This window comes from Aspergillus heteromorphus (genome assembly GCF_003184545.1).
Source record: "Aspergillus heteromorphus CBS 117.55 chromosome Unknown BO70scaffold_2, whole genome shotgun sequence".
NCBI classification, from domain to species: domain Eukaryota; kingdom Fungi; phylum Ascomycota; class Eurotiomycetes; order Eurotiales; family Aspergillaceae; genus Aspergillus; species Aspergillus heteromorphus.
Window position 1 is genome coordinate 746,148 of NW_020290407.1, and position 14,427 is coordinate 760,574.

At 51.4% G+C, this 14,427-nt stretch overlaps 2 protein-coding genes across 2 annotated transcripts; both read right to left on the minus strand.

Annotated features, from left to right (window-relative positions):
• Window positions 1-10,155: 10,155 nt before the first annotated feature.
• BO70DRAFT_392549 (uncharacterized protein) lies at window positions 10,156-13,341 on the minus strand (the record flags this gene model as incomplete). The annotated part of the gene is made up of 3 exons (XM_025546292.1): window positions 10,156-10,176; window positions 11,280-11,461; window positions 11,517-13,341. The coding sequence occupies 3 exons, from the start codon at window positions 13,339-13,341 to the stop codon at window positions 10,156-10,158; spliced, it is 2,028 nt and encodes a 675-aa protein (XP_025403323.1).
• Window positions 13,342-13,594: 253 nt separating this feature from the next.
• On the minus strand, window positions 13,595-14,303 carry BO70DRAFT_80769 (uncharacterized protein). The gene has a single exon (XM_025548740.1). It carries the CDS (start codon window positions 14,239-14,241, stop codon window positions 13,849-13,851), a length of 393 nt encoding a protein of 130 aa, XP_025403324.1. The 5' UTR covers window positions 14,242-14,303; the 3' UTR covers window positions 13,595-13,848.
• Window positions 14,304-14,427: the final 124 nt, after the last annotated feature.

The following is a 14,427-nucleotide window of genomic DNA, read 5'->3' on the forward strand; positions in this document are numbered from 1 at the left end:
TCCCAGGGAAGTAAGTATACCTACCGTAGGCAGCCCGAATTACTTACGAATAGTAAGTAGTACTTGCGGTACTAGGCGCCCGCCCGCGATAAGATACTTCCTTTCAGCCATGTGTGGTGGACATTACTTATTGTACGGAGTAGTCAGTCTGCGGTTGCTGCGGTTCTTTTCCTTTTCGAGAAAATCATAAGAATGACCTCGTGCACCACTCCCATGTGAAATGAAGCTGGTCGTGATTGTCTCGGATGATATGTTAAAGGGGGGACCGGCCGATGTTGTGCGCGCCGCGAGACAATGGGGAGACGGACCACCTTCGCGACATGCCGGAGCTAAGTAAGCATGCTGTGTACTGTGCTGCGCGCCGTCTGCAACTCTTGGGACGGCTTTTGTCCGATGACAGGAGCGAACGGAGTACGGAGTCGCACGTACCTGGACTAGTAGTTGTGACAGACCCCGATGATGGTTACTACTATTACCAACCAGCAAGCACCCAGGGGGTGGCCATCAGTCGGCGCACACCTCCCATATCCAACGTGGTTCAGTCATGGCATCATCAGCGCCATCGGGATAACTAATAATAACCGATGGCCATCGACTCCAAATTGATCATGAATCTTACTGGGCATGCCGAAAAAGGACACTGGAGACTTTCCAGAACCGGGCTAGTGGGTCGTCGTAGTCGGAGCTCCCTTTGGGACATATTTGGATTTTGGAGGTTGGAGGGTTGGAGCCGGTTCGCTGCTAAGTATCTAGGGGCAGCGCCGTATCTATCCATCACCCTCAGCTTTCCAGGAGGCCATGTGTGTGGCATGCTCAGTTGCTCACCACCTTAGCTGCCTTTAGCGTCGGCCTGGTGGAGTCCTTGGGCTGAAGGCAAGCAACGGTGTCAGCCCTCCTGGGCCTGCGATTGGTAACGCCCATTGTGATCGATGCAGGGTGCTTAGGTCTGCGCTCATGCTTCCGTGTCCCCCCGGTCGCGTGCCGTCCACCGGCCCCTTCCTTCTGCCTCTTGATTCCGTGCTTGTTTTTCGTCTGGTGTTGCGACTTGAAGACCAGACGACTCGCCGTCTGATTCGTCTCTTGGCCTTTGCCTAGTGGTCCTGGACGGACGTTCCAGAACGGCCACGTTAGATCCATCGGACGCATCCTTGTCGCGACTCGAGGCATAAGGCGAGGCAGTAGCACCATCCTTGCGACGGAATCCAACCTAGGGAGGCACAAAAGAGGGGAAAGGTGGGCGAAGCTTTGGCGAACGATTGGGGCGTGGAGCCAGGCGACATGGGTATGATACCGTATGGCGGACGTACCCACGGGAGATGGACCTCCGTCCCTGGCCCTGGAAGGCCGTTGATATCTTCTGATTCTTTCTCATCGGCGCTCGCCGTCTCATCAACCCATCAACTGGATGATAGAGGCAGGCAATCTCTGCTGTCACCGGACGGACGACCGGTCCCTATCCCTTCTGACGCAGTTCGCCCGCGGCTTTGCCCGAAAGGGTTATGTCGGGAGGCCGTGCTCGGAACAATGAGGCGTGTCGATTAGGTTGGAGGATTTCTGATAGATTGGTCGGAGCTAGAGCTACCGATCTAAGTACACAGCTCCAATGCTACCTGTCGGGGACTGGTGGGTGGCATGCAATTGACAGTTCCGACGGTGACTAGTGCAGGGGTCGCCTATGCGAGTCTGAGCAGTGCGCTCGCTGTATGAGGCTGGAGTCGTATCCGCGATGGAATCCACCTTGTAGTTACAGTGCGTGCAAAGACTAAAGGGCCATCTCCTCGGGAGATGGCCGATCCAATTGCTTCCTGATACTCGGAACCCAGGTTTCACCAGCTGAAACCGAGAACGAACCAAGGAAATACGGGCTGGATGCCAGGGAAAAAGCGGAGCGGCAACGATCGCTAACCTGGCACTAACCGCACCTAAGTAGGAGCCACTATCCAGACCGAACCACGGGGGGCTTCGTTTCCGCGTCCGACCAGGAGTCCTAACCCCTGGGTGGATCACCACGCCTCCAGCAGTCCCTTGGATGGATGTCTAGCTCACGACGTTGTATCTGACTCGGTCTGGAACCCGCAGCCAGAAAGGCTTAAAATGGCGCCCACCAGACCAGGTAGGTATGGTTCGATGGCTACACATGGTGGTAGTGCATCTGGAGCTGTGCTCGCTTGGGACGGAGGATAACTCCGACGCCTGCGCTACCGCAAGTCCTGGCTGGATGGATGTACTCAGTTAGGCCTTTGTGGTTGCCATTTTCGCAGTCGTTCTCCAATCGCATTTGTCATCGAGGCACACGAGTGCGAAAATTAGGCAGGTTATGCGAACACTGGCAACGCGACGACCGCCTAGATGCCCTGCCCTCTCTAGTCTCCTCCTGGCCCAGCGCCCCAAGGTATACTATACTGTATGTCTCCTACTAGCTGCTGCTGCTACTGCTGCTGCTGCTGCTACCACCCTACGTTAGCCAGCTGCGGTTCTGGAACCGCTGATTCGAAGCGTGAATGAGCCATCCCCAGCTCTGCGCTCCAATCCACATCCTTCATGACATCGGACATCGGAGATGAAAAAAGGCGCATCCAGCTGATGTGGGCCTGCTTCCGACTGCTGTGTCGTTTCCCTTTCCTCCTTCACCAGCAAGCCTAGTCTAGCATGCTTCAGGCGGTGATCGGCAGCTGGGGGGTATCATGCACATCAGGCCCAGGGTGGACGCTGCTCTTAACAACGGTAACTAAGGCTAGCCCTGCTCCCGACAGATCAATCATATCTGGAGACGAGAGGTTCTCAACGTCGGCTGCTACAAGGATTACCGGGACGGACCATCGTTTCTACCCAGCATACTTACTTACAGTAGTGGACTGGAAACTCCGGTGGGGAAGCCCTCGACCTTACATATGGCCGAGACGCTTCCGTGATGCAGATGCAGCGCCGCATCTGATGAACCTACTTCCCCACTGCACATACGGAGTCCGTCCAGACACAACTGTGTGTAGGTATGTATGTATCTATGTACTCTCTGCCATCATTCCCATTCCATCTCCGCCCGCATTAATCTCCTTCCAATACACCCTCGGCGAAACCCTTTATGTAATCTCGATGTCATCCTGCCCTCATCGCCCGCCTGATAATAATAGAACGTCTTATTTTTTAAAATAACAATCATAGTAATGATCACATAAGATCAACAAAAAAAACAGCAATTAAATAATAATCCAATAATAATAATAATAATCATAATCATAATCATAATCATAATACCCACAATCTCGCCGAGATCTCCCAACCGGTAATTATACGATGAGCGTGTAGTACTCCGTACTCCGTACTGTGTATGCCAGTCCAGTATGTTTGCCCCGCAGCGACCCCACCTGGAGTTAAGTACAGCCCTCCACCTCAATCAGAGTAACATACTTACCTATCCATACAGTACAATTTTTGTACGCACATAATTATCCGATGCAATACGCCTATCCTGCATCCAGCCAAGTGACACTTCTGGACGCTGAGAGGAACGATGATGTATGTTATGCTCGCTTTTTTTTCTGGCGATTCGAGTAGGCGAGTAGGAGTAGGTAGTACTGTCGTTATCACTGCAGGCCGAATGCCGCCGTGTAAGGTATGGAAGGACAGGTGGGGTGGTAATATATCCGGTGGGGCTTGCCCGCTCTTTCGATCTGAGCTGGTCAAAGAAATACAACATCTCTGTACGCAGTACTCCGTACCTACTTAGCCCTTTGAAAGTACTTCAATCCAAGAATGGATAGACACAACTCCCTATGTATGTATCTATCTATTGGTACTTGAGTAGGCCTCCCATTTATCTATTAAACCTGCTTGGATGTAAGGTAGGCCGAGCAGGAATGAACAGATCGAGGTACCTACCCATCGATCTAGGTACTTGAGTATAGCCACCGAAGTACTCAACAGAGGTGTCCAGATAGATTAAATCAATAAGAAATATGTGCATTATATGCAGTCATTTATCCAACCTCCCTTAATTCTCAAGTCTGATATCTCATCTCATAATCAGCCAAACCGTAATCGCCAACCACTGCATCTTCCCTCCCTCCCTCCCTCCCTCCCTTCCGTCCACCTACCCCCCCAGCCAGACTCCAAACCGCAGAACCAACCCCATGGAGAAAAGATGAAACAGAGTCCGTCAGACGGGCCCTCGAATCTTGGGAATCTCGATCACTCGGCTTGGCACTTCTTGGCAGGAGAGGAGAAGAAACCCTAAGTTTCGCCTCCTCAAACCTTAGTTATCTCACCTATCAATCTATCTACTACTATCTATGTATCCAGCAATGCCCGCAAGTAGATAGGTAAGTAGTTATATGTATGTAAACCTTCCCATGCCGCGCGAAGCTCGAACAAAGAAAGAAAAAAAAAAAAAAAACCTTCCTCCCCTCTCGTACCCATGGATCGAGATTTCAAATCAAGGGGTGAAAAACCATGGATGGGGGGGGACATCGTTGCATCCCATATTAACTTTGTTATCCATATAGAACACTCTATCTATCTCTATTTGTTCTGGACCAGTGGGACTAGCTAGGGAAAGCGTTGCGTTATCTTATTGGCCGCCCATGTTCATATCAAAAGCTTAACGGGCGCTGTTATTTTCCGACATCTGGCCGTGGAAATGGAATATGCAATTGAACATTAATCATAATCATCTAGGTAGGGAACCGGACCCGGGCCGGCCGAATAAGCAAGTAAGTAAGTCAACTGACTGACTCATTGATGTTGATACTGAGAGATGTGGATTTCTCGACGGATGGGGATATTGTACTCGGGATTTCATGAGGATGGAGTAGTGTGTATTTGTATATGATCGCTTATCTTACCTACATTGGCAAGGTAGATAGTAGTACCCTCTGTACATTGTACACTGTACTGTGCTTAGTACCCTACAGTGTCTTGTACATAGCATTGCACTAAGTACCTTAAGACTATATATACATACTATGTACATACTATGTACATACATGACTCGAACGGGAGGTGGGAGGTCGAGTCTCGACTTCGACTCTTCGGCCGGATCGGCACCGGGCGGACTCTCCCTTTTTCCCTTCCTTTCCTTTCCCTTCCTTACCTTACCCTTGTCTTGTCCCCTCCCTCCTCTCTTTTCCCCTTCCGCCATCAGTGCCGGTGCCGCTGCGATGATCGTGCTCTACCTACTACTCCGTACTTAGATATCTATACGAAAGCGGGTAAAACGTGACCAATCCATCGGTTTGCATGATATTATACACACTCCGTACAGCGGGCAGGTGTCTTATAGGCGTGATTTAGCGTTGAACACTTCGTAATTACTGGCATTCATGACATAAGCTTAGTAAAGCTGGAGTATAACTATAGTTACTTACAAATTTTTCATGTCACGAATCGTGAATCATGAATTATGGTTACTCATACACTACTAAGGGAAAGGTAAGCCAGAGGTTAGATAGATAGATAGATACTAATAGACTTTTAGTATCCGTATGTATGTCAAAGGTCAAAGGAAGCGCCCGCGAGTGCATGCCAGCATGAGCCATCGTAGACCATATGCGCCGATCGGTACACCAAAGCGGCGCTGACTCAAGACATCGAGCGGGCTCGATTGGTGAAAGGGGGGGGGGGGGGGGGGGGGAAGAAAAAACAAACAAACCTTGTCGCGGGTTGTGCCAGTCCAGGCCGAATCGCCCGATAACTTGCCCCCGTGGGCCAACCAAAAATCCCAGAATGGAGGAGAAAGAGAGGGGGAGGAGGGAAGGCTAGGAGGAGGTTCTCCGCAGTCCGCACTGGCACTGACTGGAGATCCAGCCCCGGGAGCGGATGGAGGATGGAGGATGGAGCGATGGAGCGATGGGACTGGAACACGGGCCAAAGAGCCGCTTACGGAGTTGGGCTTAGTGGGATGGGGGGAACTGGGTTGATTGGAATTTGGTTCTGGTCGGCGTCGGCCTACCCGGTCAACACTCGCAGTTAGTGTCCGATGGATGGATGGATGGATGGAGGGCTATAATTTTGTCCGAGGGAGAAGAAGGGATCCAAATCAAATCGAATCCAATCGCCGACTGGTTTGGTTTGGGGTCGTGTGGTTGGTTGGTTGGTTGGTTGGTTGGTTCGGTTCGTTCGTTGGAAGGGGGGGGGGGGGGGGGAAGCAAAGAAGTTTGCTTTCCTGCGGTTTGCTGCCATTACCTCAGATTTGGGGGTGAGAGTGGTTCAGAATCCAATCTCCGCAGTAAATTGGCAATACGTAAGTGGTGGTTGTGGTTTCAAGCTGTGTGGTAGGTTAACCGCATTTCTTTCATTTCTTGATTGATCGCCCTCAAGGTCGCTCTCTATCTAACTACCCAATAGGACCTAGGTCGCTTCTTTACTTGCGCGCCTCTGATATTGAAGCTCACCTAGTAGGTAGTTACCAAGACAGACTGTGACTGACACCGTCAATACCCGTCAGATTTTAGCCGTGCCTGTAAGGGCATGTGATCTGAGCCCTAAGACAATGTCACTGGCACTGGTAAATCCACCGTCCGGCCGTCCGTCCGTCCTAAAGCCAACCGGTACTCCGGCCCCACCATCCGACGCCGCGATGGACCGCAAATAATACGCCGCGACAACTTGCGAGGAGCGTCTCGATCTTAAGTCGTGAACCACTACTTACTGTAAGTAACTGACTGTGTATATTACTAAGTGACTACATACCCGCTGCTAACTGTCACTGCCTCCAGTTGCGTGGGAGGTTAGCTCTCCAAGCATTCCCACGGCAGATTATTTTTAGCAGATTGAGCCACCCGAAATCTCACAGAAGCAGCAGAACGTCACGGGCCAGACTCAGTCAGACTTGTTGACCAGACCAGGCCCTTAGTCTCGAATTTCTGGTATGTAGGTAGGAGGGGGTGGGCGTGATATCTACCTACCTAACTACCTACTATACCTACCTATCCATCTATCACACACACGCCCTGACAGCTTACCTACATCTTTAGGTACATAGAGGCGTGTCGCTCCTAATTTAACTGACTCGAAATGATTCGCGGTGGCTGGTTTTCCATTTCCGAGGGCCCAGCCACTGTGTAGTGTGTGTAGCGTGTAGAGCGGCTTTCGCCTTTGTTTTGCTTTTTCGCACGCACTGACGGGGACTAACAACGGGTGATTTTCGGCTATCCTGTCTATGTGGATGTTCCCGAGCCTTTTTCTTTTTTTTTTTCTTTTTTGTTTTCCGTTCCGTTTTTCCTTTTTCACTTGCCTAATTTCCGTCTTGCTTCATATGTAGATACGTACATGGGGTCATAGGAGTCCCCGACAACCCGTGGATTGGATGGTCTATCGACTAGAGAGATCGATATGTGGAGCGGAAATTACTCGTTCCATAAGGCTAGAGGTAAGTAAGTACGGAGTACCTGCTTCAGTAAGGCTCGAACTTAATTGGACTATCCGGACCTACTTGTAGTACATAGGAACCTACCTAGGTAAGTATGGGTGGCTGGGTGGCTGGGTGGATGGATGGATGGATGGATGGATGTATCGCTGCCGGTATCTATCCATAATCAATACTCCGTACCGGGTGGAACTGTACCCTGGGTAAGGTACCCATGTATACCCGTCGAGGGGGCCTGCCTTACCTGAGCTATGGAACCTTCCTCGCCCTCTTCCATGGCATCGAACTCCCAGCAAGGTCGAAAACTCAATCTCGCGCGAACAGAAGCTTCAGTCGGATGGACGGTCCAAACCTTCACGGGAGAACAATGATGCACAAACGTTGGGAAGGATGGCTACATTACAGTACACTAGATTGACGTCCTAGACTACTATACTGGTAGATACATACCTACCTGATAAGTTAGTACTATGGACTTACTACCTACTTAGGTAGGCAGTAAGTAGGTAAAGATGTATCTATGTATGTAAGTAGTACCTTCCTATCAGACACCACATCCCCAATTCCCTTAATCTCTGCAAGTCCAGATAGTACTTAGCAAGTCACAAGCACAATAATCCCATGTCACTGCTTCCTTCTAATTGAATCATGCAGTCCGGGAAGTAAGTAGTAGCCAGTAACTACTAACTTATAGACCTCTCGAAGTAATCCCTCTCGGCTCTAGGAGCCTTCCTGGGCCTAGAGTACCTCTCTCTCCCACCATTATCACGCCTTACTCTACTTGGTATATTGTACTTCCTTCTGGAGCATAGAGCATACAGCCAGCTGGCCAACCAACCAACCACTCACTCACTCACTCACTCCCTTCCCCTCAATCCAGCCGAACTATGAACGAACAGCGCTACGCCCTATGCTGCAACGTCCCATATTGGTATAGGTGATGGCAAGCACAATCGCATTCACATTCTATCTTCATATTCACATGTAATGAGATAAATAGAGAGGCTAGGTCCAAAGTACATAAGTAGATACATACTGTACCACTACAAGCGAGAGAGTCTAGATCTCTCCCAGCCCTTTTAACAGCGCTTTACCCGCCAGCACCACCAGGTACTTACTTACTTATCATCCTACTATAACTATCCCTAAGTAGCTAAGTAAGTCCGTACTAACCAGCCCCATCCAACCTATCAGATCCCATCCCTAACCAACAACTAATCTCGCCGGTCATAGGACAACACCACCGCATAACTACCTACTACCTTCCTACCACTATGGAGTACTACTAATTACGTAGGTAGGTAAGTATGTAGGTAGGTAGGTAAGCAAGTACACCAAGTCACGAGGAAAGCAACTTACCACCTACCTACCCGTCTGCTGTCATCTCATCATACCTAAGCTACCTTACCTTACCTAGGTACCTAGGGGATACTTTACCTAGGGGATAGTGCTGTACGTACCATCCATCCCATCCAGCTTGGCCCTCCCTCCATTCACTCATTCCACCACCACCTCGGGAAACGGCAGCACGGAAACCCCACCGATCGAGATTGCTTTGCTTGTTTTGTTTTCCGGTTATCTTCCAACTACATACACATAGGTACACATACACATCCACATACACATCCACATACACATTATCTGCTTTCCTTCCTTCCTTTTCTGCTTGCTTGCTTGTCTGCCTGCCTGCTTGTTTGTTTTTCTGGTCATGTCATGTCATGAGACGCGCGCATCCTGAATAGGGTGTGGATTGCCGCGGGTCTCGGCGGGCTGGCGACGCCACTGAGATCATATCCTATCCTATCATATCATATCGTATCGTATTGTGGATGGGGGTCGCTCCAGTTCCAGTTCCAGTTTGATTCACTCATCCAGACATTGGATGGGTGGCTGGGTGGGTGACTTATCCGAGGCAGGAGGGACAGAGAGAGACACTTGAACAGAATGATATGAACCTACCTAATTATCTACCTAGGTAGGTACCTACCTATCTGACGTGACAGGGAAATACTGTCCTGGCGATGAGGATGAGGATGAGGATGAGGATCTCTCGCGTATGGATCATCACACCCGCCCGTCCCCTTATCCTCTTATCGAGTTTACATATACTTATCTATTGATTTATATAGTTAGGTGCATACATACATAATACTATCCGTGCTATACACCTCTCCATCCATCCACCTATATAAATCAAATCGAATCAAGTCAAGTCGAGTCGAATCATTCCGCACCCTCCGCAATCCATCCCATCCCATCCCATCCCGCCCGACCCTGACAGGCCAGGTGGCAATCAAATCAAATCAAATCAATAGCAACCAATCAATCAATGACAACCAACCCTCCAACCAATCAATCAATCAATCAATCAATCATCATTACTATCACCATTACCTATTAACAGCTAGCGGGTAAAAAAGCAAGCAAGCAAACAAACAAACCCACAGACAGACAGACAGACAGACAAGCAAGCAAGCACATTCTGAAGAGGAAAACCAAGATAAAAAAAATAAAAATAAAAATAGATAGTATGAAAAGCAAAATAAAAACAAAATAAAACAAGCAAGACGTCAGAAAAAGGCAAACAAAAACAAAGTTGACCATCTGACAGCTGTCTATATACCCAGTTCAGGTCGATCCGACCAGTCAAAGGTCCACAACACCACAACATACACCCACACCCCCCTGTCTTCCCGTCGATTCCCTGCTGGATGAATGGATGGATGGATGATGGAATTATTGTGTGTGAAGAAAGACAAGGTCTGGCTGGCTGTCTGGCTGTTCATAGTCTGCTACTGCGGCGGCTGCTGCTTCTGCTGTGAAAGTCAGTTACCTACTTGGTTGGCCACGATGAGAACGGAAGCCCTCTGTGGGGGTTTCGATCCATACATACATACATACATACATACATAGGGATTGGAGTTCTGCATACACACACATGTCGCGGAGGCTGAAAGAGATTTGGTTGTATGTACTAGAGGGTTCGCAGATGCTCATTCGCGCAATTCCCAATGACAACATACTGCTTTGGACAACGACGGTGGCGGGTGGATGCTGACTACCTACGGTACTAGTTCGTATGTAGAGGTGAAAAAGGAAAAAGGTCAAAAAAAAAAGAAAAAAAAAAAAAAAAGAGTAAAAGTAGTCTCCTCGAGTTAGCATCACCGGTGCATGTATGTAAGTAGGCGCTGGTGTATAGGAATGCTCGGATTCTACTATCCTACTGTAAGCCAAGCGCCCACACACACACACACACACACACAGATAAACCCACGTCCAACCCCCAACCTAAGAAGGGTTGGACATGGCGGTGCTAAGGGAAGTAAGGTAGATAGATAGGTAGAAATGCCCAATCTGGTCCCGGTCACACCGGACGGACATCGGACATTGACAAGTGAGTGATGGAGTTTGTCTCCCTGAGCACGCGCAGCCCCTCAGCCAACAAGGGGCCAGCTCGGGTGGTACCGTGTAACCGGGGCTTAGACATAGTCAGAAGACCGTTGGTCTCTGACTCTTTTTCTCCTGTTTGGGAAGTTCGCGGTTGCCAAAAGCCTTTTCGCTCGTGAACCCCCCATTTCCAAGTTTGCCAAGTAGGACGTACACACCATATGCGGTAGAACCATCGGTTGAAATCCAGACAAGTACCAATTGCTTGAATTGTTTGATTGCTCGTGCGTTCAGGTCGTGATATCTAACAGGCACATCATAATCCATACTCCCATCCTATCAGGCCCGGCCATCGCCGGTCCGCTGTTGTACATTCAATCCATCTTCTTCTCACCTCGCGATTTGGTCCGGTATGACATCACGTGAACAATAGGGGTATGACGATCCAGAAACAGACAAAAAAGAGAAAAAGAAAAACAAATGAAATGGTGCGAGACACCGGTCACGGAGAGTCCATACATCATGCTACCGCTTTCGCGGGTTCGGTTGAGGCCCGGGGCATGCCCTTCAGGTCGGGCGGGCCCTCGATGGCAAGGGGCGACGCGTCTTCCTCCTCATCATCGCTTGACGAGTTGTCGACCGTACGTCCACGACGGCGGTCCTCGTCGCGTCGCCGACGCCGCTCCCTTACAACTTCTTGATATCGGGCATCTGTACTCGTTTAGCATTTAGGTCGGTCATCCATTGCACGCTGTCTCGAACTTACCTCGAATCTCTTGCGTCTTGACCGCATAAGCCTGGATCTCCTCCTTCGTCAAAACGCGCAAAACAATCACATACTCCGATCGCTCCTCATACCGCTCCCGTCCCACCTCCAATGCTGCGGGATTAACCAGCCTGCGGTCAATCTTCGTCCATCTGGCTCCGGGAGGAATTCCTTTCTTGTGCGCATCTTTCAATGGGGCCACACCCTCTCGAACGGGGTTGGGCTCCTCTGGGAACCGTTCACGGGGAGCTTTCAGGATGCCTTTGGGCGCAGGTGCTTCCTGATCTTTGGAAGTGACAGAGTCAGCCTTTGCCGGCTCCTCTGGGCGACTGGAAACCTCCGGAGTGCCAGCCTCCCTAGAACGCGGCATCTCCTCAGTCCGGTGTCGCGAATGGGACCGATGGCGAGGGGCGGGATCAATTGCCAGATACTGGGGCGGGCGGTCGCTGCCGCTGGCAGATAAATCGGAGCCGTTGAGCTTCCTATGTGCGGATGGTTCGCGTTGGTACTTCTTCAAGTCTTCGTCTGAGCTGTACCAATCTGAACCACTCCCAGTGCGCCGTCTAGACCGTCTCCGTGACCGACTGTGGTGCTGCCTGTGCTCGTGGTCACGAGATCCCCGCTCCCGGGACCTATGGCGATCCGTTCGAGAACGGTCGTGCTCAAAGTCAGAGTAACCACTTGCAAGCACTGCAGTACCCAGTCCAGTACCGGGCGCAGAAGTCCCGGCACCCTTGGCAATGGAGGATCTCCTAGGCGCACGATCGTCATAGGAGTGTCGACTAGTCACATCTTCCTCATGTCGCCTAGGTCGGTAGTGGCGATGATGGCCATGGTCATAGTCATCCCTATGAGAGGAATATCCTTCGTCGACGTCCTGATGCAAAGAAACGGGGGCTCTCTGCCAGGACCGCCGCCTGGCACTGGAAAGATCCACATCACTGTCCGCAGAGCCGTAGTTAGAGCGTCGCACGCGACCCCCATGGTCCAGCTTGCCGAAGCCTCTCTGAGACGGCGGAGGTCCCAGGGCTCGAGACTCCTTCCTGGGCATCAACTGGGGGTCATCAACGCCGGTCAGGCTGAGGGGCCTCTCCCTGGGGTAGGCGCTCCGGTCGTGGCGCAGCCTTGCAACCGAGTCTTTCTCAAATTGCTCTCGCGGACTGGTATAGGAATACGCATCATAGTCATCGATATCTTGTCCTTTCCGGAGACCCCCAGTGGGCGGGTAACGCCAACGATGGCTGTGCTCATACGAGGGGTATGCACCATGAGCCATCCGGGCCCTGGCCTCTCGGTCGTTCGGGTCCAGCCGTCCGGTATCACTGGCATAATCAGTGTGTGAGAGGGGATGCCGCCGATGATGCTTGTGTGAAGAGGCGGGCACAACATAACGCTCTTGCTCGCGATGAGGGCTCGGGGAACGGTGATGGGCGGAGATTATGACTGGCGACGTCCTAGACAACGGCGAGGCGGGCGCGTCATAGCGACCGGGAGGGAAGCGAGTCTCTGCCGACGATGTAGTATTACTCCGCGCTCTCGGGCGGATGGCGTACTCGGTCCGCAGCTTGGTCGAATGGCCAGGGTCGCGGTATGTGGTGGAGGAAATCGGCTGGGCTTCCAGCCGCGGTTCTCGCGCTGATCTTGGGTCGTAGGATGAAGCATGCTTCACGTCGGGGTGGTAGCTCGAGTATGCCGGACGGCTAGTTGTGAGGTTGTACGGGTCGTAGGATGCACTCAGCTGCACGGTTCCGGTGGAGGCCCGCATGGGGTCGCCCATCCGTGAACCGCTGGGAGACATGGGTCGGTAACGCGCAGCGGGACCCATTGTGAACCCTTGCAGGCGATAGACGGCGATGCACGATCTCCGACCGAGGAAATGTGGAGTTTGGACAACACAAACGGTAAAGAAGCCTTGTAGGAGGTTCTCAGCGGCGCTTGGGGGAGCGGTCAAGTAAGGTAAAAAAATGGATCGATGAACAAGCTAGATGAATAGACAAATGACCTGAAACCCAAAGCACCAGCGGAAAAAGTGGGTATCTTGGGAGTCAAGCCTTCAGGCACCAGGCCAGAAAATAGGGACAATCACGATGAGAATGCCCGAGGGGCAAAACGAAGCCAGAATAGGCAAAGGGCGGGTTGGAAGGGGGATAAGAAAATTTTGACAGCAATTGACAGGCCGATGCCTGAGGTCACAGGCCACCGGAAGCCGGGAGAAGGGAGAGGACGGCGATATTTGAAGGGACGGGACGCACTGATTGCTGAACCACGGACGGACGGTGGAGTAAGGGGAAAGGGGCAGGTTTGAGGGCGCCAGTGCAAGAGGATGGATGGGTTAGATGGGATAGGGAGGATGGATGGAGATGCGATGAGGGTGAAGCAGAGACAGGCGCAAGCGATCTTCGACGACTGCAAGATGGGGAGCAGTGACGCAAGATAGCTGGTGGGGGGGAGGAGGGGGGGGAAGCAGAAACAAATCAGACCCCGAGGGATACCAATCCTCTCCCCGAGTCTCAGATGGCAATCCCCACTCTTGGGGGGGGAAAGGTCTCCTGGATGATGATTGTGGGATTGGAATAATTGTTCTGATGGAAGCAACCGGACAACACGCCGAGTCAGTAGATAGATAGAAGATAGACCGAGCAGAAAGACGATAGACTAGCCGGTGGGTGGGAAGGATGGAGAGGGAGAAGAGGATGAGCAAGCAAAGTATGGGGCATCCAACCATGGGTGGCCTCGGGCAGCGAGCCCGACCGGGCGGGAGCCGCACCCTCGCCGCCCAGCCCTAATTGGACACTGCCGCTGCTTACCTGATGCTGTTGCCGTCGACTTTCGCTACATCTTACATTCTTACATCCTATCTAGTTACTCCCTACTCCGTACATATCACAGAATCCTCCGTAACCCACTCCGC